This window comes from Saccopteryx bilineata, chromosome 4 (assembly GCF_036850765.1).
Source record: "Saccopteryx bilineata isolate mSacBil1 chromosome 4, mSacBil1_pri_phased_curated, whole genome shotgun sequence".
Classification (NCBI taxonomy): domain Eukaryota; kingdom Metazoa; phylum Chordata; class Mammalia; order Chiroptera; family Emballonuridae; genus Saccopteryx; species Saccopteryx bilineata.
The window spans coordinates 68,126,891-68,152,989 of NC_089493.1; the positions used below are offsets into that span (position 1 = coordinate 68,126,891).

General features: G+C 40.6%; 1 protein-coding gene across 4 annotated transcripts in view; it reads left to right on the top strand.

Annotated features, from left to right (window-relative positions):
• The window catches only part of MYO5A (myosin VA), a 251,227-nt gene that overhangs the window by 163,357 nt on the left and 61,771 nt on the right, over positions 1-26,099 (top strand). For all 4 annotated transcript variants that reach the window (XM_066276320.1, XM_066276321.1, XM_066276322.1 and 1 more), the window contains exons 23-25: positions 2,555-2,648; positions 5,616-5,764; positions 12,169-12,282. In XM_066276320.1, the coding sequence (XP_066132417.1) occupies positions 2,555-2,648; positions 5,616-5,764; positions 12,169-12,282 (357 nt within the window). The remainder of the gene's footprint in view (positions 1-2,554; positions 2,649-5,615; positions 5,765-12,168; positions 12,283-26,099) is intronic.

Here is a 26,099-nt window from a genome sequence, read left to right on the forward strand (position 1 = left end):
TGGCTTGAGCCCAAGATCACTGGCTTAGCAAGGGGTCACTGGCTCTGCTGCAGCCCCTGGTCAAGGCGCATATGAGAAATCAATCAATGAACAACTAAGGAGACTAAGGAGCCGCAACGAAGAATTGATGCTTCTAATCTCTCTCCTTCTTCTCTGTCTGTCCCTATCTGCCCCTCTTTCTGTCTCTCACAAAAAAAAAAAAAAAGAATTGCAAGGGAGAAATCCAAACATCTGCACATTGATTGTAGCCAAGAATTGCTATGCAGGTAGAACAAAAAAAAAACAAAAGAGGGGGGAAAGTCCTTACAGATAGATCAGTTTCCACATTACAAATTTGTGTTAACTTATATCAAAACTTTACTGAATACAAAAACATACAGGTCCTCAAACAGTAATGAGATACATTGTTTAAAAATAATAGTACCTCAACATAAGGCTTACTGGAAAAAAAAAGTAATTTTCAAAGAATCACTGGTGTGACTCTCTTTAAATGAGAACAGAGTTGACTGTGTTGGTTGTAGCTATGTGCAAGAATCTCAATATGCTGTTTCTGTGCTAACGTTAACCACAGCGTGCAGAGTGAGAAACTCAGGGGGAGCTTAGATGCAGTTCAGGTTGGGTAGTGTAGCCAATAAAATGCAGTCCTTTCATGGTATTCAGCATCCTAATAAAATAATTCCTTCTATAGCTCCAGCAGATCTGGGCTCTGTATTATGGAAACAACAGTGCCATTAATACATGTCATTTTGACATGCTGTATCAGAATTCAAATATACATTCAAAGAAATACTTGAGGTTTAAGATCTTTCTGTCTCTTCTTTTTCTTTTTGTAATTTCCTGAGTCCACAAAAGCTTTCCAGATTCCTCTGAATCTAGAGTATTTAAGCTTGGTAAGAAAATTCTCTTTTTCTCTTCAAAGTCAAGTTCATCTTTCTAGTCTGATAGAATAGTACACATGGGCAGATTCAGATCTCCTTTTTTTTAATTCTCTTTTGCTTTTCTTTTTTTATTGAATTTATTGTGACATTGGTTAATAAAATTATATAGGTTTCAGGAGTACAATTCTATAATGCATCATCTGTAACCCTAAGTCAAGTCTCCTTCCATCACCATTTATCCCCCTATCCCTTCTCATCCCTCTCCTCACCCACCCCCCTTCTGCTTTTCACAGGATAGCTATAGGCACTGTCACTCATTCTTTTGGATGGAGTGTAGTAATGGGAGAGAATGAGAAAATATCACTATAACAGTCAGCTCTATGATCAGGAAAGCTACGTTTCCAACCAGCCTGATCAAGGAGCCTGGAAGGTACACTAGAACTGTGATAATCAACCAGGGTGTGTATCAGAGGCTGCTGAGAGTTCTTCTTAAAGATATCTGCTCAAGCTCTGAGAGTGTGGGCTAAGCACGTATGTTTTGAAAAAGCACACTCCTGACAAAGAACAGCTTCTCTCAGAGCACACAGAATACTCAGGCCTTTCCAGTGAGGGAAGACATTAAAACTGTGTCCGTGTGGAGGGAAGAGACTGGACCATCAAAAAGAACACCTTCTGGACGACTCTCCTGTGGCACAGTGTTGTTATCTAACCTCCCGGTCTTCAGCCCCACAGAGCCCTCTTTCTGTAGCTCTAAACTCCTGACACTTCTCTTTATTATTAGCTATCACTTTTAGAGTTCCTTGAACTTATGCTTAGGGAAGAAATTCAGATTTCACTCATCAGAAGTACACATTTTATTGCAGAGACTGAGTAAATGATGAACATTGCAAAGTTATCTTTGGTTTTGACTTTGCTTCCTGGAAATCCTTATCCAACTAAAAAGTTCAATCAATGCCTTTCTTTAATTGCAACTAAAATATACATAACATAAAATTTCCCATATTTACCATTTTTAAGTGTACAAGTCAGTGACATTAAATACATTCACTGTTGTAAGGTCAAAACATAAACATATGGAATAAAAGGACTCATTTACAACTTTTTAAAACTCTTGAAAGATGACTGGAAAATTCTCTTTTACAAGACAGACAGCAGAGTGCTTCAGAAAATCTTCTGTGAATTTCCAAAACCAAAGTGCTCTTTATATCTTAACCTCCTCAATGTCTACTTGAATCATAGGTACATATAACTTTGTGCTAGGCTATTGAGGTGAGAAGGCATTATCATTGCTGTAAGAGCAAATGTATACAAGGTGCCAGGCAATTGCCTAATGCTCAAGGGACAGAGTAAAGCAATAGCAGAGATCATCGTTGTCCTCCATGTATTTCTAGTCTACTGGGGAAGTAAAAGAAAATCATTTATAAGGGCTGTAGAGAGGTATATACAGGGTCCTCTAGTAGCCCAGAAAAGAGACATCTATTTGGAGGGAGTTTCCAGAAAGGCTTTCTGGAGTGGGTAATGCTTGAGCCAAATTTGAAAGATGATTAGACATAACTAGACAAAGAAATGAGGCACAGAGATGTAGAAGCAAGGAGTGACAGCTGTATGGTCTTTATACTTAGCATCTGCCTTACTCTCTCTGTGCAGCCACTTCAGTTTATTGTTTCATTTTACAGCTGGTATCAGTTCTGAAGGAAGAAAATACTTTGCTGAAGCAGGAAAAAGAGGCCCTCAATCATCTTATCGTGGAACAGGCTAAGGAGATGACAGGTAAGGCTCATGTGGGCTCAGACATATGCATGCCAACCAACCTCAGACCAAAGTTTTATAAGCTAAAACACTGTTTATAGCTTAAATATTTTTAAAAACTGAGGCTGTCATCAGTAAATATATAAAGTTTTCAGAGGCAAGTGCTTTAGTTATTTCAGTTGAAAGTAGTTGATGAATGCCTGACCTGTGGTGGCGCAGTGGATAAAGCATTGACCTGGAAATGCCAAGGTCGCCAGTTCAAAACCCTGGGCTTGCCTGGTCAAGGCACATATGGGAGTTGATGCTTCCAGCTCCTCCCCCCCTTCTCTCTGTCTCTTCTCTCTCTCTTTCTCTCTGTCTCTCCCTCTCCTCTCTAAAATGAATAAATAAAAAAAATATTTAAAAAAAATTAAAAAAAAAAAGAAAGTAGTTGATGAAGTAGTTGAAGTAGTTGGTGAACTTATAAATCGGATCTCTATGTACAAATGTGAATTTACATTTAGTCAATATCATATATGAAAAAATTTATTGTTCTTCATCTATGATTTATCAGTTTTGGCTTAAATGATTCCTGTTGATTTTGAAAGAATTCATGAGCTAAAATGTGTATGTGTATTTGTATCTATGTGTAGGATTTTTATTCATTTACTTTTTGCTAAACCAAAGGACATTTTTCTTCCAAGATCAACCATTCTTTGCCACCAAACAAACAAAAAAGCCCATTGTTTTTTTAAATAGAGAACTAAGTAGATTTAGGTATTTATTCTACATGCTCTTGTGAAAAAGATTAGAATGATGATAATTTACAGGAAATCCATATATATACATAAATGTGGTTAGGCAGATGCAGATCTAGACTACAGTAATTGGTGATGGAAACGGAAAGGATGAGATGTAGTGCAATGAGGATATATAATATGAAAAGAATCAACAATGTTGTTTTTGATGTGGTATTCAAAAAAGGAATAAAAAAATTCTAAAAATTTGTTATGAGATATCAAAACAATAATGGCTTATTATTAGTAATGAGGAAGTTGAGGGATAAAAGTACCTATTATGAAGAAAATTAGTGAGATCACTTGTTAGAGTTTTAAATGTTGGTTGTCAGCTAAGGCCTTCAGATAGAGATGTTGTGAAAACATACAAATTAAAGATTAGAGAGAAATGAGCCTTATGGTACCCATTAAAGCTGTGATGATAAGAGAACCCTGTGTACTTTCCCCCTTACTATCCCTTTCTTCCCAATGAAAGGGAATAATGTAAAGGAAAGAGAAGAAAGACTGGAATTAAGCCTTATGGGATGACCATAGGTAAAGGGTAAGATGAAAAGGAAAGAAAAAGGCCAGAAAAAAAATTAAGAGGAGAAAATAAAACAGTCACTGAAGACATGGAAATAAGGCTTCTAGAATGCAGAATGTGATGGAAGAATCCAGAATGACGAGAATACTCCTAGGAGAATATAAAATGTTATTTGAAACTGAATGATAAGAACAAAGAAATGATGATGGATTTGCCTAGGGAAATTTTGCTGGTAGGTCTGGGCAGCAGCTTTTGCAGACTGGTGGAAATAAAAGGCAATTTATAGAATGTTATAGACAGAAGAAATTCTTTCCTTTATCTGTTTACAAATTATCAGAGCATTATGATAGGGAAACACTGTGATGGGTACCAAGGAAGCAGTGTGACAAGACACTTGCAGCCCTTGCCCTCATGGTGCTGACAGAGAGAAAAATGGTGAGCGATAGAAGCAGGCAAGGAAGATTAAGATTTAGCAACAAAATATGAAGGCATAATTGGCCAGTGTGGTAGGAAGCTTAATATTTATAAATATGATTTTTTGGCTCTTTAAGTTAAAACATACAGCTGAAATTTGAGGCTTTATATTTTGTTATCTGCAGTCAGGTCTAATCTTCAGTCTCCAGGTGCTGTTCTAGTCATATGCAAGCCACTGGCAACAGAGGTTAGAGTGGAATGGGTAAACAGAAAGGTCATGGTTCCTCCAGCAGCACACAGGAAAAGTAACACAGACGACCAGGCATGGGAGCTTATTGGTTAGAAATGGAGAAGTACTCTGAGCAGGTGGTGGCACAGTGGATAGAGCATTGGACTGGGATGCATAGGACCCAGGTTTGAAACCTTGAGGTCACTGGTTTGAGTGCGGGCTCATCTGGTTTGAGTGTGGGCTAACCAGCTTGAGCACAAGGTCACTAGCTTGAGCATGGGATCATAGACATGACCCCATGGTTGCTGGCTTGAAGCCCAAGGTCACTGGCTTGAACAAGAGGTCACTTGCTCTGCTGTAGCCCCCCCCCCCATCAATACACATATGAGAAAAAAATTAATGAACAAGTAAGGAGTGGCAATGAAAGATTTATGCTCCTTATCTCTCTCCCTTCCTGTCTTTCTTCCCTATCTGTCCCTCTCTCTGTCTCTCTCTCTGTCACAAGAAATGGGGAAGTGATAGGACAGTAGGGAGTTCAGAGTGCTGGACAATTGTTAAATAGAACCCGGAGACTGAGATGAGCAGAGAAACTCAGTAGAGTAAAATAGTTAGGAGAAGCCACCATTCCCTCAGAGATGTGAGGAGTATCTGACTTTTTGACAGAGTACACTAATTTGGACAAAAGAATTTATGAATAGCCTGAAACAGAATACTATGGAATAAAAATGTATACTTGTGTTATTAGACAATGACTAATGGAAGTTTATCAAGGATGTGCTATAACCAATGAGTGAATTCATGGCACTAACTCTGTAGTACATGTAAGAACTCAGCAGATGATTGTTATTATTACCAATAAATTACCTCAATTTCTGGTCATGATATTTTCTCTTTCCCTACATTGACTATGAAGATACTCTTCATAGACCATACTGGTGCTAAAAGTAAAACCCCTTGCAGAGAAACTGGAAGTTAGTGTACACGTTTGTACTGTTGTAGTATGCAGGGCCATCTTTGATATGCTTTTCCCTATTCTTTTTTTTCAGAGACTATGGAGAAGAAGTTAGTAGAAGAAACAAAACAACTGGAACTCGACCTTAATGATGAAAGGCTGAGATATCAGAACCTTCTGAATGAGTTTAGTCGCTTAGAAGAACGATACGATGACCTCAAGGAAGAGATGACTCTGATGGTGGTGGGTCGAATACTTTTGCTTTTTGTTTTAATAAAGAATTTTAAACATATCCTAAAGTAGATAGAGTAGTAAAATAAACTCCCATGTATTCCATGTACTCATTACCCAAGTTCAAAGAGGCAAGCACTTTCCTATCCCTTCATCCCACCCCATCCAATGGATTGGATTGTTTTAAAGAAAATCTCAGGAATCATGTAACTTTATTTATAAATACTTTGTAAAGTCAAACACTTTAAAGACTGGACTATACAATAGTATAAAGTCAATATAGCTGGACTTTGTTTTATGTATGGTATAACTTAGTATAAAATTTGCATATAAATCAAATATTTATATAATTATTTTTCTCCACTGATTTTTATTGTAATTTCAAAGACATATTCCTAAAAAAAGAAAATTTAGCATCTGTTTGTAATGAATTGTCTATTTCAAGGACTCTCGCCTGAGCAGGCGGTGGTACGGTGAATAGAGCATCGGACTGGGATGCAAAGGACCCAGTTTTGAAACCCTAAGGTCACTGGCTTGAGCGCAGGGTCACTGGCTTGAGCGTGGGATCATAGACATGACCCACAGTTGCTGGCTTGATCCCAAAGGTCACTGGCTTAAGCCCAAGGTCGCTGGCTTGAGCAAGGGGTCACTCACTCTGCTGTAGTCCCCACCCCACCCCACCCCATCAAGGCACATATGAGAAAGCAATCAGTGAACAACTAAAGAGCAGCAATGAAGAATTGATGCTTCTCATCTCTCTCCCTTCCTGTCTGTCCCTATCTGTCTCTCTCTCTGACTCTCTGTCTCTGTCAAAAAAAAGGAAGACTCTCTGCATCTGTCAATGTACCTTTTAATAATTCTCCACACCCTCCCTGTTTTACTGAAACTGCTATCAGGAAACAAAAAGTTCCCTAACTCTCTTATTCTCTAAAAGTATCAGGCTTTAAAGTAACCTCATGGTAAAAATAGCCAGAAATGCTCTGAAATATCTTATAAAAAACCCTAGATAATTTCATATCTCTGGGGTGTTCAGTACTTGCTCAAATTTTGCTTCAATCTGGATCCTTTGACAAGTTCTTCAAAATGTGACATTTGAAAAGTCAAAATAAAAGAGATTATGGAACAAAAGAAAGAAAATTTACCACCTGCAAATGAGAAAGCCTAATTTCAAACAGCTTAAAAGCTAATTTAAATTCTACATTTGAACCATTATTTCAAACCTCACTACTTTACTCTGACTTACATGTTGACAAAGAGAAATTAGAGGCAGGAGTAGGTCACCATTATCCTTGCAATGGACAAAGTGGAAGGATCCTCATTAAGGTTTGTCTTCTTTGATCTTCCTGCTGCTGTACTTGGTCATGTAGAAACCTTCCTCGTTCACATTCTCTCATTCTCAGCTTTCTCTAGAATCCTTTTCCTCGTCTTTCAACATCCTGTTTCCCAGAGTTCTATTCTTGAGTGTATTTTTATTTTGTTTTTCTATATAACCGCAACATTTATGGTTAATCTGTGTTTCAGTTATGGCTAGAGCTAAGCTTTATATCCCACTAGTTGTTTCAGAGCCCACTAGTTCCTTGGTATGTTAAGAAGTAGCACTGAGAGCCCTGGCACAACAGCTCGGTTGGTTACAGCATCGTTCTAAGACATCATGGTTATGGGTTTGAGCCCCCCTCTCCCCCATCAGGGCACATACAGGAACAGATCATAGTTTCCTTCTCTCTCTCTCTCTCTCTCTCTCTCTCTCTCTCTCTCACACCCTAAAGTCACTAAACAATTTTTTTTTGTATTTTTCTGAAGTGACAAGGAGGGAGGCAGATTCCCACATGCACCCGACCAGGATTCACCCTGCATGCCCCTAGGGGGCGATGCTCTGCCCATCTGGGTTGTTGCTCCATTGCAACAGGAGCTATTCTAGCACCTGAGGTGGAGGCCATGGAGCCATCCTCAGCTCCCAGGCCAGTTTTGCTCCAGTGAAGCCTTGGCTGTGGGAGGGAAGGAGAGAGACAGAGAGAAAGGAGAGGCGAAAGGGTGGAGAAGCAGATGGGCACTTCTGCTGTGTGCCCTGGCTGGGAATCAAACCCAGGACTTCCACACGCTGGGCCAACCGCCCAGTGTTGGCTAACAATTAAAAAACAAAACAAAACAGTAGCACTGGGAAAGGAAATGATTGAGATTAAATAAATGTGGGGATCAACCAGCTTAAACAGAGATAAACAGACTTTTTTTCTACAGCATTTTTTGTATTCTTTAATAGTGTGTGCCTTGTGAACCTCAGATAATAAAACGAGAGAAGCGTGTGCTATTTTTAACACTCTCTGAGCACATTCCAGAGACATGTGTGTAGTTAATAGGTCTCCTTAGTCAGAGTGGCAGCCATGTCTAGAAAAGACCCTCCAGTTAATTTCCATCCTCCAGCTACCTAACAGGGCTAGTCCTTCCTGCTGAGCACATCTCTGCCTGCTATTTATTTTATTCCCAGCAGTGCTGTGGGAAGAAAAGATGTAAACAAGTTCCAGGGATAGTTTAGCAGTTTGATTTCTGATTTCTCAGCCTGTGACCCTCTCTGTTGGAAGCCTGTGACTCATTGTCATTCCTCTTGGGTAAAAAATGGTCAGAGGAAGGGAATGGGAAAATAGCAGAGGAAGGAACCACAGAGGTTGCTTGCTTCCTACTCAGCTCTTCTTTAGGTCTCATTTCCCAGCTCCGGGTGCAGTCAAGATTGCAGAAAGTGTGGGCTGAGAATAAAAAATTTGACTTTATAATTTAGGACTAATTAAAATATTAATAGCAGCATCTTATTTTTAATGTTTAGAAAGAATTTAGCAACTAACAGATGGGTACTTAGCTAAATTTCATTGACATTGTTCTGCAAGTGAGTTCTCACTGCCACAATGCTAATGAAGCATTTTGTAGTAAATAGACTCCTCAAAGGGGGTGGGGTGGGGAAAGTTAAGGGAGGGAAATCGATAGATTGCCTCAGGGCAGCCAAAGATAGTGCCACTGATTACTACCAGGGTCTACAAAGTGTTGTGGGATTTTTCTCCAGGAACATTCATTGTAGGGCAAAGGAAATGAAGAGCTAAGGAGTTTTAAGCCAACAGTAAAAGGAGAATGAGGCAGTGCATCCAGGATTGTGAGGTGTTTGAAGATAAATTAATTCCCAGTAAGGAGGGAATCCAGCATGTCAGCAATAGGGTCATTAATTTCAACAAAGGGAGTAAAAAAGGTTCTAGAAAAGAAGGAATTGTGGGAGAAATGACAGATAAGGAGAAGAAGAGGTTCTGCACACAGATATTGAAGAAGAACGTGATGGTCAAGTCAAATGTTTGTCCTTGTAGCGAATAGCCTATTGAATAAAACTGAAAAGTCACCAGGGAATTGAATTACTTCAGAGTCCTAACAATTATAGCAGCATCAGTTACCATTAAGTGAATCCTTTTTCTATCCCAGGCACTACGCCAGACTCTTATTTGCACTATTTTATTTAATCCTCACATAAACCTTATGAGGTAGATAGAAGATAGTATCCCCTTTTCCAGATGATGAAAATGAGGCCTGGAGAAGTTAGGTAAGGGACAGGTAAGTGGCAGAGCTGAGAATTCCACCCAGCTCTCTCCTCTTTCTGGCCAAGAGCACTTAACCACTGCCCTGTCTGCAAAAGTTAGGTTAAATAGCAAATCTATTGTATTGCTTCTATTCATACCTTAAGGCAGTGGTGGGCAAACTCATTAGTCAGCAGAGCCAAATATCAATAGTACAACGACTGAAATTTCTTTTGAGAGCCCAGTTTTTTAAACTTAAACTATATAGGTTGGTACATTGTTATTAACTTAATTAGGGTACTCCTAAACTGGCCTTTGCTAAACACTCAAGGGGCCAAAGAGCCACATGTGGCTCGCAAGCCATGGTTTGCTGACCAAGGCCATAAGGTATTAGCAGTATAAATATACATTTGTGTGAGAAAATAGGGGTTTCACTCAATAGGCTTATTAAAAATCTTTGTCCTGCCTGACCTGTGGTGGCGCAGTGGATAAAGCATCGACCTGGAAATGCTGAGGTCGCCGGTTCAAAACCCTGGGCTTGCCTGGCCAAGGCACATATGGGAGTTGATGCTTCCAGCTCCTCCCCACCTTCTCTCTCTGTCTCTTTCTCTCTCCTCTCTAAAATGAATAAATAAAATTAAAAAAAAAAATCTTTGTCCTAGAGTTTATGGACCTACCTGTTTTCTTAATGATGCAACCAGTTTATTAAATAAACATAATCCTATACAGTTGTTGCCTGGGGCCAGGAACTTGAAGTAAGAGTGTCTCTGTGTGTAAACAGAGTAAACCTGAGTACCTTTGACTTTTATTTGTAGCAATTCTCTCCTGTGGTGTACACCCTATTGCTAGATAGTTTCAGAAGTTCTGGTGTTCTTGTGTCTTCCCTATGCACTGGAGTCCAGATTGGGCTGGGCTGGGCTGGGCAGCTTTCAGCGTCCAGTTGCTGGCTTCACTTTGGTTGCACAGGGGGATCTGCCCCCTATAAACCTGAATGTTGGAAGGAAAAAAGTGAAGAAGCTCTTTGTGGCTTCTGACTCTTTTCCCATAGGTGGTGAAGGAAACTAGACAGATCAGAAAGCTCTGACGCCTTTCTGAAACTACCAGGATTGGTAATCCTGCAATGGACTTCTCCAACCTCTTCTGCTGAGGGCACTTTAGCATTAAAGGATTAAAACCCAATCTTTTTATTCCTTCTCCCTTCAAGTCATTCTCCAGCCCTGTAGGCCCAGTAGTCTCGGTCATCATCACTGCCAGGCAGGTACAGGTTCCCATTAGATTTGGACAATGGTAGAGAAACAGCGGAGCCAAAAACTGGTGGGTCATTCCTTTATTCTAGCTTCATACCCGACAGGCAAGTAAAAGCACACAGGGCTCCAAAACCCACTCATTCAGAACTCACAAAGCTACTGATAAATCCGAGTTTTCCTAGAATCAAAGGCCCCCCACCAGTCTAAGTCACCTCTGGCTTCCCATCTGCCAACATGGCTTCTTACTGTGCAAAACTGGTTTCTCTTCCCTTCCATCTTGGCTTCTTTTTCTTTCTTCTCCTTCTAAAAAACTACCTGGGCCCACAAAGACCCCTCCTCCAGCATACATTAGCATAACAATGGCCTTTCCCAAGCAGGAATGCAATTTTACAGGTCACATACCTGGGCAGCAGCCATTTCTAACAATTAAAGTGAGAAAACTTAAAAAATAGAGACTTTACAAACTTATTTGCCCAACAAGCCCCTTCTATAGAAAGGAAGAAACTGCAATTGTTTAGCCCCACCCCCACCCCCCGTGAGCTTTCTGAATACAAAATCATAAGTACTACATGTCATGAAAGTGTCACCTGTGTTAGTTAGGGCACTAAAGGAGGGACATGCAAGGCCTGATGATGAGTTTCATAGGAAATTTATTTGTGCATCTGCGAACGGATGGTCTGAGACCTTAGTGGCTTCAGCAGTGAGAAGGTGAAAAGCCTCATCCTATATAGGACTGAGATTGGTGATATTTACTGCCACAGAAGGAAAACTTCTGTTACCTGTGGCAGTTAAACAATGAAGGAAGTAATGACTAATGACCAAGCAACGAATATCCAGATAAGTGAAGAGGGGGATGACTACCTGGCAGGATGTCCGAGGGTCAGGCAGAGGTAAGATATCAATCAGGATTGCTCAGGTGGACAGTCACGGGAACTGCCCTGGTGCTCGGTCACCTTAAAGTTCCACCTGGCTAGTTGAGGCTTTTGGTAGGGAGCCCTGGACCTGAACCTAACGGCCTGGACTCCCTGAACTAATTACCTGCAGCTCTTCATAGCATTCTTAGAGCAGCTTTTTTTTCTTGCCTCTCCTGCACTTCTTATCCTTCCCACTGCTGACTCCAGAAAGTCAGCTGCATTCATAAAAGTGACAAATTATAGTCACTTTGTAGAAATACTCTATTTTTAAAAAAACTATTTAAACCCAAACACAGCACAATAAAATGACTATGCTGTCATTAAGCTTACGAATTTTTTAGTAAGGTTTATTTGATTCAACACTGAAGTCACTGTGGGTGCTGAGGCATCATACCTATGCTCCCCCACCGTGTGGCTGGTCACTCACAATTTAAAAACCCAAAGGGGACTCTGCTAATAATCACAGATGGTTTTCATCTGATCATTTGGTTTAGCCACTGTTCTTTTCATGCCTGGCTGGTGTATCTTCTTTTTCCTTGATTTGCTCAGAAGGTTACCCTTTTGTAAGGGATTGGTCATGCAACACGAAACAGATGGCCATGAGAACAAGTCAGTGAGGGGAGATTAAAACCGAGTTAAGGTGGATGCTGTCTTAACTATATCAGGTTTAATTTTGTTGTATTGATTATATCGGTTTATTTGCCTTGCAGAATGTGCCTAAGCCTGGACACAAGAGGACTGACTCTACCCACAGCAGCAATGAGTCTGAATATACCTTTAGCTCTGAAATTGCAGAAACTGAAGACATTCCTTTGAGGACAGAGGTACATTTTAGATATCTATCACTAAAAGTAGGATATGATCATGATGTTATTAACAGAGAACATTTCCATTGTAGAGCAGACCCTGTTTGCCCAGAAATGTATCATTTATTTTGAACTGTTTATTCTTTATAAATGCTTACAGATGCTTAATTAGCAGTGTACACACATACTTATTGCATATTTTTAATAGACATTTTAATTTTTTAATGAATTTTGATGACCAAATTTTAATTTTTTTAAAAACTCTTAATTTTTATTTAGAAAGTTAACTTTAACATGGTAACATTGATCAATAAAAGTACATAGGTTTCAGGTAAACATTTCTATAGCATTTAAACTGTTGATTATGCTGTATACCCATCACCCAGAGTCAAATAATTTTCCATCACCTTATATTTGTCCCTCTTTACACCCTTCTCTCAGCCCCTCTCCATCCCCCCTCTCCCACATCCCCTTCCCTCCAGTAACCACTTCACTTTTATCTATGTCCATGAGTTTCAGTTTAACCTATCTGTGAAATCATACAGTTCTTAGCTTTCTCTGGTTTACTTATTCCACTCAATATAATGTTCTGTCCATCTCATAAATGGCACTATGTCATCATTTCTTATGGCTGAGTAGTATTCCATTGTATAGAGGTACCACATCTTCTTTATCCAATCCTCTATCGAGGGACACTCTGGTTGTTTCTGTCTTGGCCACTGTGAATAATGCTGCGATAAACATGAGGTGCATGTATCTTCATGTACCAATGTTTTCGAGTTTTGGGGGTAGATACCCAGTAAAGGGATTGCTGGGTCATATGGTAGTTCAATTCTTAATTTTATTTTTCTTTTTTCTTTTTTTTAAAAATTTAATTTAATTTAATTTTTTTACAGAGACAGAGAGAGAGTCAGAGAGAGGGATAGATAGGGACAGACAGACAGGAATGGAGAGAGATGAGAAGCATCAGTCATCTGTTTTTCGTTGTGGCACTTTAGTTGTTCATTGATTGCTTTCTCATATATGCCTTGACCATGAGGCTACAGCAGACTAAGTAACCCCTTTCTTGAGCCAGCGACCTTGGGTTCAAGCTGGTGAGCTTTGCTCAAACCAGATGAGCCCGTGCTCAAGCTGGCGACCTTGGGATCTTGAACCTGGGTCCTCCGCATCCCAGTCTGACACTCTATCCCCTGCGCCTAATTCTTAATTTTTTGAGGAACCATCATACTTTCTTCCATAATGGTTGTACTAATTTGCATTCCTACAAATGTCAGTGTCGGTGTCCTGCTCTTGGATGGAGAGCAACAGCCGCGCTCACCATGCTTACATATGCATGAACTTACCATAGAGCCTTCGCCGTCCCACTTGTCACCCATCACCGGATCACACACTGCAAAGACAGAAAGGATATCTTAGCAACAAAAGCTGCGGCTGGTAAGAAAAGAGCCTTTCATGTGATTTTTGTTGTAAAACTTCACTTGCACCTGAAAGCCTGGGACAGCACGACCTCCTTGTAAGGTATTTTTCCCCGCCGAGAAGGAAGGAAGAGGGTAGAGCCGCAAAGTGTGGAATAATAAACGGCTTTATTGAGTACAGAGCGCACACCCCGCCTGGCAAGGTTCCCTGGCCCCTAGGAAAGAAACATGGAGGCTAGGGAAGTTGCAAAGATTAAACCACGTGGCAGATATTTAAAAGGTCCCTCTAGGGAAGTGGAGCTACTATGACGTGGTGAAATTTCACTGGCTGGCAGACAATCGCTTCTTTCCAAATGGTTCCTGGGAAGCCTCCTTTGGCAGGCTTGATTGTGGGCAGTCCTAGCCAAAGTGGGCGGGTCTGAATCCCTACGTCACCATCCCTCCATCCACCGACCTTACACTCCTGATCTCACGTATCTCAATGCTGAGTGGTTCCCATTGCATCATCGAGGCCATCCCAGACGTCCACCCCATGCCACCCGCACCACTCTCGGGTTGGGTTCCTTTTTCTCCACAGCCTCTCTAACACTTGTTATTATCTGTCTTGATAACAGCCAATTTAAAAGGTGTGAGGTGGTATCTCATTGTAGTTTTGATTTGCATTTCTCAAATAGCTAGTGAAGATGAGCATCTTTTCATATATCTTTCAGCCATTTGTATGTGCTCTTGGGAGAAGTGTCTGTTCAGGTCCTGTCCCCATTTTTTAATTGGATTGTTTGCTTGTTTGTTGCTGAGCTTTGTGAATTCTTTATATATTTTGGATATTAACTCCTTATTAGAGCTGTTGTTTGCAAATATTATCTCCCATTTATTTGGCTGCCTCTTTGTTTTGTTGTCAGTTTCTTTTGCTATGCAGAAGCTTTTTAGTTTGCTGTAATCCCATTCATTTATTTTTGCCTTTACTTCCTTTGCCTTTGGGGTAAAATTCATAAACTGTTCTCATAAAATTCATAAACTGGTCCATGAGCGTAGTACCTATATTTTCTTCTATGTAATTTATTGTTTCAGCTCTACTATTTAGGTCTTTGTTCCATTTTGAATTAAGTTTTATGAGTTGGGACAAAGTGTAGTCAAATTCATTGTTCTACATGTGGCTTTTCAATTTTCCAATTTTCTAGCGCCATTTATTGAAGAGGCTTTCTTTTCTCCATTGTGTGGTTTTGGTTCCTTTGTCAAAGAAGATTTATCCATATATATGTGGTTTCATTTCTGGGCTCTCAATTTTGTTCCATTGGTCTGTATGTATGTTTTTCTGCCAACACCATCCTGTTTTGATTATCGTGGCCCTATGGTATAATTTGAAGTCAGGTAGTGTGATACCTCCAGCTTCATTCTTTTTCCTCAGCATTGCTTTGGCTATGCAGGGTTTTTTATAGTTTCATACAAACCTGATAATTTCTGTTCTACTTCTTTACCCCTTTGAGTAGTGAGTTTTTTTCATGCTCGCTGACCCCTGGGAATGAGTTGTGTTTTTTTTTTAAATGAAATTAGTTCCAGTTCCAGTTTTATTAACTTAAAATCATGTTTGTTTGATAACCAATTTATGTAAATAAGAACATACATTTGCCTTTTTTTAATGTTGCCTTAACACATTTTTAAAATAAATCAACCATATTCTAGATGGTCAGGAGGCACTAAGACATACATGAACATTCATACTACTCAAAGGGTTAAAAAATGACATTGGGATTTTGTGGGGATTGCATTAAATTTGTATATTGCTTTGGGTAATATGGCCATTTTAACTATGTTGATTCTTTTAATTCATGGACATGGAATATTTTTCCATTTCATTGTGTCTTTTTCAATTTCTTTCAATAATATTTTGTAGTTTTCAGTATATAGGTCCTTCACATCCTTTGTTAAGTTTATTTCTAAGTATTTTATTTTTTTTGTTTTTCCAATTGTAAAAGGAACTGGTTTTTTTAGTTCATTTTCCAATGTTTCATTGTTGGTGTATAGAAAAATAGTGGACTTTTGTATATTGATTTTGTATCCTGCAACTTTACTGTACTGGTTTATTGTTTCTAATAGTTTTTTGGTGTAATCTTTGGAGTTTTCTATATACAGGGCCATGTCATCTGCCAAAAGTGATACCTTTACTTCTTCTTTCCTGATATGGATGCCTTTTATTTTTTTCTCTTGTCTGATGGCTCTGGCTAAAACTTCTAGAACTATGTTGAATAAGAGTGGAGAGAGTGTGCAGCCTTGTCTTGTTCCTGATTTTATAGGAAAAGCCTTCATTTTTTTCACCATTTAGTATGATATTAGATTAGCTGATGATTTGTCATATATGGTTTTTATTATGTTGAGATACTTTCCTTCTATTCAGATTTTATGGACCGCTTTAAACATAAAGGAATGTTGCATCTTATAGAATGCCTTTACTGCATCTATTGATAAGATCATATGATTTTTCTTCTTTGTTTTGTTGATGTGGTGTATTACATTGATCAATTTCTCTATGTTGAACCATCCTGTGTTCCTAGAATGAATCCCACTTGATCATGATGCATTATTTTTTTAATGTGTAGTATTTGATTTGCTAGTATTTTGTTTAGGACTTTTGCATCTGTATTCATTAGAATATTGGTCTGTAGTTTTCTTTTTTTGTGTTATCCTTGTCAGGTTTTTGTGTGTTGGGCCTGACCAGGCGGTGGCGCAGTGGATAGAGCGTCGGACTGGGATGCAGAGGACCCGGGTTCGAGACCCCGAGGTCGCCAGCCTGAGTGCGGGCTCATCTGATTTGAGGAAAAGCCCACCAGCTTGAACCCAAGGTCGCTGGCTCCAGCAAGGGGTTACATGGTCTGCTGAAGGCCCATAGTCAAGGCACATATGAGAAAGCAATCAATGAACAACTAAGGTGTTGCAATGTGCAATGAAAAACTAATGATTGATGCTTCTCATCTCTCTCCGTTCCTGTTTGTCCCTATCTATCCCTCTCTCTGACTCATTCTCTGTCTCTGTAAAAAAAAAATTAATTAAAAATTAAAAAAAACAAAAACGTGTTGGGGAATATTGCTACTTTTTCTGTTTCTTGGAAGACTTTGAGAAGGATAGGTACCAGATCTTCTTTGAATGTTTGGTAGAATTCACTAGTGTAGCCATCTAGTCGTAGACTTTTGATTTTTGAGGGGGAGGTTTTTGATAGTTGTTTCTATTTTCTTCCTGCTTATAGGTCTATTTAGGTTTTTCACTTCTTTGTGACTCAGTCAAGGAAGATCATATAGTTCTAGGAATTTATCTATTTCCTCAGGTTGTTTAATTTGGTAGCATATAATCTTTCATAATATTCTACTACGATCCTTTGTATATCTATGATATCTGTGGTAATTTCTCCTCTTTCATGTCGGATTTTGTTTATATGAGTCCTTCCTCTTTTTTCCTTAGTGAGTCTAGCCAGTGATTTGTCGATTTTATTGATCTTTTCAAAGAACGAGCTCTGTATTAATTTTTCTATAGTTTTTTTGTTCTCTATTTCATTTAGTTCTGCTCTTTTACTATTTCCATTCTTCTACTGACTTTGGGTTGCCTTTGTTATTCTTTTTCTAGTTCCTTAAGGTGTGGTTTACTTGGGATCTCTCTTGTTTCTTTTCTTTTCTTTCTTTTTTTTTTTTTACAGGGACAGAGAGATAGATAGGGACAGACAGACAGGAACGGAGACAGATGAGAAGCATCAATCATCAGTTTTTCATTTTGACACCTTAGTTGTTCATTGATTGCTTTCTTATATGTGCCTTGACTGTGGGCCTTCAGCAGACTGAGTAACCCCTTGCTCGAGCCAGTGACCTTGGGTCCAAGCTGGTGAGCTTTTGCTCAAGCCAGATAAGCCTGTGCTCAAGCTGGCAACCTCGGGGTCTCGAATCTGGGTCCTCTGCATCTCAGTCTGATGCTCTATCCACTGCACCACTGCCTAGTCAGGCTCTCTTGTTTCTTGATATAAGCCTGTAATGATATAGACTTTCTCCTCTTATTACTGTTTTTAGTGCATCCCAGAAATTTTGTATGTGTGTTGTCATTTTCATTTCTCTGTAAATATCTTTTGATCTCTGCTTTTATTTTTTCTTTGACCCAGTCATTTCTTTTAGAAGTATAAAATTTAATTTCCATATTTTTGTGTCTTTCTTTACTTCTATTTTTACTGTTGAATTCTTATTTTGAAGCCTTATGATCAGAAAATATGCTTGGTATAATTTCAATATTCTTTATTTTGTTGATGTTAGTGTTGTGACCCAACATGTGGTCTAAATTGAGAATGTTCCGTGAACACTGGAGAAGAATGTATAATATGACGCTTTGGGATGAAATATCCTGTAAATGTCTATTATGTCCATTTGGTCTAGTGTGTTGTTTAAAGTAATTATTTCTTTATTGATTTTCTGTTTGCTTGATCTAGCTATAGCCATCAATGATATATTGAGATCTCTAAGAAAGATTGTGTTTTTGTTTGTTTCTATTTTTAGATCAGTTGTAGATGTCTTACATATTTTGGTGCTCCCTGGTTTGGTGCATATTATTAAGAAATATTATGTCTTCTTGATACAGTGTCCCCTTTATCATTATTAAATGTCCGGGGTTTTTTTGTTTGTTTTATTTTGTTTTTTTGGGGTTTTTTTGTATTTTTCTGAAGCTGGAAACGGGGAGAGACAGTCAGACTCCCGCATGCTCCCGACTGGGATCCACCCGGCTCGCCCACCAAGGGCGATCCTCTGCCCACCAGGGGGCGATGCTCTGCCCCTCTGGGGCGTCGCTCTGCCGCGACCAGAGCCACTCTAGCGCCTGGGGCAGAGGCCAAGGAGCCATCCCCAGTGCCCGGGCCATCTTTGCTCCAATGGAGCCTTGGCTGCGGGAGGGGAAGAGAGAGACAGAGAGGAAGGAGGGGGTTGGGGGTGGAGAAGCAAATGGGTGCTTCTCCTATGTGCCCTGGCCGGGAATCGAACCTGGGTCCCCCGCACGCCAGGCCGACGCTCTACCACTGAGCCAACCAGCCAGGGCCAAATGTCCATTTTTGATTCTGGGTACCTTTGTTGTCTTGAAGGCAGCATTGTCAGATATGAGTATGGCTACACCTGCATTTTGTTGGATATTTTTTGCTTGGAGAATCATTTTCCAACCTTTCACTTTGAATCTAGTTTTATCCTTGCAGCTTAGATGTGTCTCTTGAAGGCAGCATATGATTGGATTTTGCTTTTTGATCCAGTCTGCTACTCTGTGCCTCTTTATTGGTGATTTCAGTCTGTTTACATTTATGATAATTATTGACACTTGAGGATTTTCTATAGCCATTTTATGTTTTGTTTTCTGGTAGCTCTGTGTTTTGTTTTGTTCTTCTCTTTCCTGTCTCTACCAGTTGTTTTTGTTTGGTGGTATTCCATACTTCTTTCCCCTGTTTTTTATTTTTTTAAGCTGTGTGTTTCAGTAGTGGCTTTTTCGTGGGTGTTTACCATTAGGTTTAGAGAAAAATTTTCATATGTACAAGAGTCCTTTGTCTTATGAATGATTCTGCACTCCATCCTCCTTTGCTACTGAAGATCTTTATCTTCTCCCATTTTATGTTGTTGTAGTAACAGATTATCCTTGTTTTTGTTGTGACCTTGTTGGAGCTTTTACTTGTAGTTTTGGTTTGTTTTGTTCTTTTTATCTGGTCAAATAACCTCCTTGAATATTTTCTGTGGTGAGCGTTTTCTGGTGATAAATTCTCTCAACTTCTGTATGTCTGTTAAAGTTTTTATTTCTTCTTCATATTTGAAGGATAACTCTGATGGATATATTATTCTTGGCTGGTAATTCCCTCTCTTTCAGTACTTTGAATGTTTGGGTCTATTCTCTTCTGGATGTATAGTTTCTGCTGAGAAGTCTGATGATAACCTAATGGGCTTTCTTTTATGTTATGTTCTTCTTTTCCCTAGCTGCCTTGAGGATTCTTTATTCATCATAGATTTTTGACAGTTTTATTAAGATGTGCCTTGAAGTAGGTCTGTTTAGGTTGCAGTAACTTGGCATTCTGTTTGCTTCTTGGATTCAAGGCTCTAACTCCTTTCATAGGCTTGGGAAATTTTCATTCATTCATTTGTTTGAATAGTCTCTCCATTCCCTTCTTCCTCTCTTCTTCTTCTTTCTTTATTTATTTATTTATTTATTTATTTATTTATTTTTTCATTTTTCTGAAGCTGGAAACGGGGAGAGACAGACAGACTCCCGCATGCGCCCGACCGGGATCCACCCGGCACGCCCACCATGGGGCAACGCTCTGCCCACCAGGGGGCGATGCTCTGCCCATCCTGGGAGTCGCCATGTTGTGACCAGAGCCACTCTAGCACCTGAGGAAGAGGCCACAGAGCCATCCCCAGCGCCCGGGCCATCTTTGCTCCAATGGAGCCTTGGCTGCGGGAGGGGAAGAGAGAGACAGAGAGGAAAGCACGGCGGAGGGGTGGAGAAGCAAATGGGCGCCTCTCCCGTGTGCCCTGGCCGGGAATCGAACCCAGGTCCTCCGCACGCTAGGCCGACGCTCTACCGCTGAGCCAACTGGCCAGGGCCTTCTTCTTCTGATATACCCATTATTGATATTATTGCTCTTTCTGATGGAGTCAGACAATTCTTGTAGAGCTCTCTCATTTTTTTAAATTTGTGTCTTTCCTCTTCTCTCTGTAGCATCTCTAGTTGCCTGTCTTCAATGTCACTGATTATTTCCTCTACCTGGCTTGTTCTGTTAGCTAAACTTTCTATCTCAGTCTTCAATTCCTGTATTGAGTTCTTCATCTCTGTTTTTAAATTTTCAATTTCCTTGGTGAAGTATTTGTTTTGTTAATTAATATGTTTTCTGAGCTCTTAAAGTTGCCCATTGGTGTCTTTTTGCATCTCATTGAGTATTTTGAGAACCTCAATTTTGAATTCTCTATCATTTAACTCCAAGGTTTCCATGTGATAGTGATTTTTCCTTGAGATTTTTTATTTTCTTCCTGAACTACATCTCTGTCTTCTGTAGCCATGGTATTTGATTTTTTCTTCCTTGATGGATTTGAGAGTGGTATTGTTAAGAATCCTAACATAAAAACAATTTAAAAATTAAAATTAAAAATATAAAAAAATACAGTGGTACCTTGCGATACGGGCAGAACAACAAATGAATTTTTTTAAGATATAAGCTGCGACTCAGTCTGTATTATTGTTCGAGATCCAAGTGAAATTCCAAGATACAAGTTGTGATTCAGGAAGCTGCCACTTCGGCACTTTTTTTTTTTTTTTTTTTTGTATTTTTCTGAAGCTGGAAACGGGGAGAGACAGTCAGATAGACTCCCTCATGCGCCCAACCGGGATCCACCTGGCACGCCCACCAGGGGGCGATGCTCTGCCCCTCTGGGGCGTCGCTCTGTTGCAACCAGAGCCACTCCAGTGCCTGGGGCAGAGGCCAAGGAGCCATCCCCAGCACCCGGGCCATCTTTGCTCCAATGGAGCCTCACTGCGGGAGGGGAAGAGAGAGACAGAGAGGAAGGAGAGGGGGAGGGGTGGAGAAGCAGATGGGCGCTTCTCCTGTGTGCCCTGGCCGGGAATCGAACCCAGGACTTCTGCACGCCAGGCTGACGCTCTACCACTGAGCCAACCGGCCAGGGCCCACTTCAGCACTTTTTAATGACACTTGTTTGTCACATTTCCATAACATTTTAAAAGGCAGGCAAAAGCAGACCTCTTTGGATAGATTTTTATTCAAAAGTCCTGCAAGTGAAAGTGCCAAAATTGCAGCCAAAAAGGCAAAAACAGGTGATGATTAAATAAAAAATACATAATGTTAAGCTTAGGTTAAGTTTAAAGTTCAGAAAGTGCATTTTTTTACAATTAAATATTTGTGGTTTCATTTTAAGTAAAGAAAGTGCAGTTTTAGTTTTGTTTAAAGTAAAGAAAATGCAGTTTTAGTTTACATTTAGTATTAATAAAGTGAAATTTTAGTTTACGTGTCTACAGTGCCTACATCCCTTCCTCCCTCCCTCCTCCTCCGCCATTCACCTCCATTAGCCACACTCATCTGTCTCCAAGGTAAGAATACAGTACTAAATAACACTTCTTTTCTTTTATTTCATATATTTTGTATGCATTGGTAAAGTATACATGTGTGTTTCTTAATTAAAAACATGTCTGTTTTCATAATTTAGGATGGTTTTGGGATGTTTCATAGGGCTGGAACGGATTAAATCTATTTCAGTAATTTTAAATGGGAGAAATTTATTTGATATACGAGTTGACTGACTTACTCGCTCGGTTACAGAACAAATTAAACTCATATCTCAAGGTACCACTGTATAAGATTATGACAGGAAGAAAAAACAAAAAAGATTGAAGGCAAACAAAAAAAATCAAAAACAAAACATCCACAAAAGTAAGAATAAAAAATATAAAAAAGTAAAGAAAGTGAAATTCAAAAGATAAAAAGAGAAAAAAATAAGGAAAAAGGGAACGAAAGGAAAAATAAATTTAATTTTTGAGAGATTTCCTATAGTAGGTGTCTCTGTATTACAACTTTTAGCTCTGTGAAGTTTCTGGGCTGTCCTCTTCTGAGATGTTGCTGTTGCAATGATGTAGGCAGGGCTGTAGTCATGGTGGTGTGTGGGGGTGTTGTGAGGGCTTTCTGGCTTCAGCCTTATAGCTTCAGCTTTCTGGTATTATGGCTCTAGCAATGCGATCTCAGGTTTCTGGGCTCTCCTTTCCACGTCTCAACAGACCTGTGGACCAGATGTGGAGCACCTTTGTGCTTCAGGGGAGAGAGTGGCTCTGGAGAGCTGGTTCTGAGGTTTGTCTCTTCCACTCTTAGTACTGTGAAGGCTGGAGTGTCTCACTTTAGCTTTTTCTGTCTCTGCTGAGTGCTAGATGCAGACAGACCACAGGAACACTGGCCTTGACCCCACAATCTGACCGCTTTCATTTATGTCCCTCTTCTGCCCCCTCTATCTATCCATGCTCCTCTATTCACTCCTTCCCACAGAAGAAGACTCAGTCACTTTGAGTTTCCTCTCCCTACCCCTCAGACAGAATCCATAGAACCCGAGCTATCCTCCTCCCTGTAGTCCAGGAGAGAAAAAAAAAAACTCAGTCATTCCAGGTTTGTCTCTTCTTCTCTCCAAAGCCCACCACAAATGTGTTTTATCTACTTTCCCCCTTTCCACCCCATCCCACCTTTAGTCTATTCAGTGCACAGATTTTTCAGGTGCACCTGCAAGCCCAGCTGGAGTTCCTTCACTGCATTATAGTTGTTAAATTTGTTGAAATTTCAAGGTGTTTGTCTCACACCGCTTTTACTCTGATGTCTTCTTTTTTTTTTTTTTTTTTTTTGTATTTTTTCCGAAGCTGGAAACGGGGAGATACAGTCAGACAGACTCCCGCATGCACCCGACCGGGATCCACCCGGCACGCCCACCAGGGGCGATGCTCTGCCCACCAGGGGGCGATGCTCTGCCCCTCCGGGGCGTCGCTCTGCCACGACCAGAGCCACTTTAGCGCCTGGGGCAGAGGCCAAGGAGCCATCCCCAGCGCCCGGGCCATCTTTGCTCCAATGGAGCCTCAGCTGCGGGAGGGAAAGAGAGAGACAGAGAGGAAGGAGGGGGTGGGGGTGGAGAAGCAAATGGGCGCCTCTCCTATGTGCCCTGGCCAGGAATCGAACCTGGGTCCCCCGCACGCCAGGCCGATGCTCTACCACTGAGCCAACCGGCCAGGGCCTCTGATGTCTTCTTTACACAAACACTTCACATTTTAATTTTTAATGTAATTTTGGTGACTAGATTTTCCCTTTTGTAATTCCCTTTTACACTGTTAATATATTCTAGGAGATAAAAAATATCTCCTGTTATGAATTTTATGAGGAAAATTATTTTAAAAATAAGCCCTTTGCCCTTGAATATTATACATACCAAGAGTTTAGTTAAACTACTGCCTCTGTTTGATGAGTTTTTATCAATGTAATTTTCTTCCATAAAAATACATGAAAAGGCCCTGGCCGGTTGGCTCAGTGGTAGAGCGTCGGCCTGGCGTGCAGAAGTCCCGGGTTCGATTTCCGGCCAGGGCACACAGGAGAGGTGCCCGTCTGCTTCTCCACCCCTCCCCCTCTCCTTCCTCTCTGTCTCTCTCTTCCCCTTCCGCAGCCGGGGCTCCATTGGAGCAAGGATGGCCCGGGCGCTGGGGATGGCTCCTTGGCTCCTGTCCCAGGCGCTAGACTGGCTCTGGTCACAGCAGAGCGACGCCCCGGAGGGGCAGAGCATCACCCCTGGTGGGCAGAGCCTCACCCCTGGTGGGCGTGCCGGGTGGATCCCGGTCGGGTGCATGTGGGAGTCTGTCTGACTGTCTCCCCCCATTTCCAGCTTCAGAAAAAATACCAAAAAAAAGAAAAATAGCTTATAAATTTGCCTTAGTGTTTTGTTTTATGTGGTATAAAACCAAACTGATATATTACTATAACTCCACAAGTACAGTGACTTTAAGTTAGATTGTTCCCAAACCAATTCTCAGATCTTCTTTTTAGATATGATATTGGTTTTTTGTGGGGTTTTTTTGTATTTTTCTGAAGCTGGAAACAGGGAGGCAGTCAGACAGACTCCCGCATGCGCCCGACAGGGATCCACCTGGCATGCCCACCAGGGGGCGATGCTCTGCCCATCCGGGGCATCTCTCTGTTGCGACCAGAGCCACTCTAGCGCCTGAGGCAGAGCCCATGGAGCCATCCCCAGTTCCCGGGCCATTTTTGCTCCAATGGAGCCTTGGCTGCGGGAGGGGAAGAGAGAGAGAGAGAGGAAGGAGAGGGGGAGGGGTGGAGAAGCAGATAGGCGCTTCTCCTGTGTGCCTTGGCTGGGAATCAAACCCGGGACTTCCGCACGCCAGGCCGACGCTTTACCACTGAGCCAACCGGCCAGGGCCGATACTGGTTTTGATAATGGGTCATTAAGGCAAAACTCTTCTATTTTTATGTCATATTCTGAGAAAATGGCCATGTCAGAAATAGACGGCTTCTGGTACAATAACTGAAAAAAATGGAATGATAGTTCCTTTTTTGTCTTAGTTTTCCTTAGGAATGCAAGATTCCTGCCTTCTCATTCTGTTCATTTTAAAGAAAAATATTATATAGTGAGGATGTCATATAGTTGGAATCATATACACAAGAAGGCTGTTACTTGTCCAAATTACAACTTGTAAATGGCAGAGCCAGTATTCTACCTGGAGCTGTGTGTTTGGAGCTCCATACTCCACCACCTCTCACCCAGGGATTCTATATTGCAGTTCCCCAGGCCCATTTCTATCTACTGCTGACGAGAGGCTGGGGACCCTTGATACAATAGTATGGCCAGTAAATAATATAGCAGGGTAGAGGTTGTTCCATGTATGTAGCAAATCATCCCAAACTTTAATGTTTCAAATGACAACAATTCATTATTGTTCACAATTCTTTGGGTTTTAACTGGATGATTCTTCTGCCCCACATGGTATTGGTTAGCATGCCTTCCTGCATTCAGCTGGGGTGCCCATGTTTTCTTCCTTGGGCCTCTCCATGTGGCAAGAGCAAAAGATGTCAGGTCCAGAATTGGTGCAGTGTCGATTCTGCCGCATTCTGTGGTCAAAGCAAATTACAAGTCCAGCCCAGATTCAAGAGGTGGGGAATAAACTCCATCTCTTGATGAGAGGAAAGGTATCTGTGTTGGGAGAAATCCTTGGTGGCCAGCTTTGGACATTCCCACAGAGTTAGACTTTGGAGACTTCAAAATTATAACTTCTGAGCCTCCAGTGGATATGAAGGTTTTAGGATTGCATTCTGTTGGTCTTAATGGGAGTACTCCTCCCAGTAGTCTGAGGGCAGTGTGTTAGCAAACTGTCGGTTTCAGTGTCATACCACAGAGCCACTCCTGCATGGGAGGGGGAGAGCCATGGCAGAAAGGCTGTGTTTGCTACACACTAATTTGTATTAAACTCAGGAGAGGCCTCTTGTTTCTAGTTATATATTTATTTCTTTTAATACTTTTCATAGTCGTTTTATATTGGAATATCTTCTAAATATATTGGAATATCTTCTAAACATAACCATAAGAACATGATTATACAACAGTAAAATGTTTTATTGCATTAAATTGAAGACATCTGTTTAATAATAAAAAGAAAATGTAGGAAATGTACTTAGAACTATTAGTTTCTAAGAACACAACACCTAGACCAGTGGTAGTCAACCTGGTCCCTACCGCCCACTAGTGGGCTTTTCAGTTTCATGATGGGCGGTAGTGGAGCAACCAAAGTATAAATAAAAAGATAGATTTAACTATAGTAAGTTGTTTTAAAAAGATTTATTCTGCCAAACTTAGCAAAAATCTGACATAAAGTACTTGGTAAGTAATT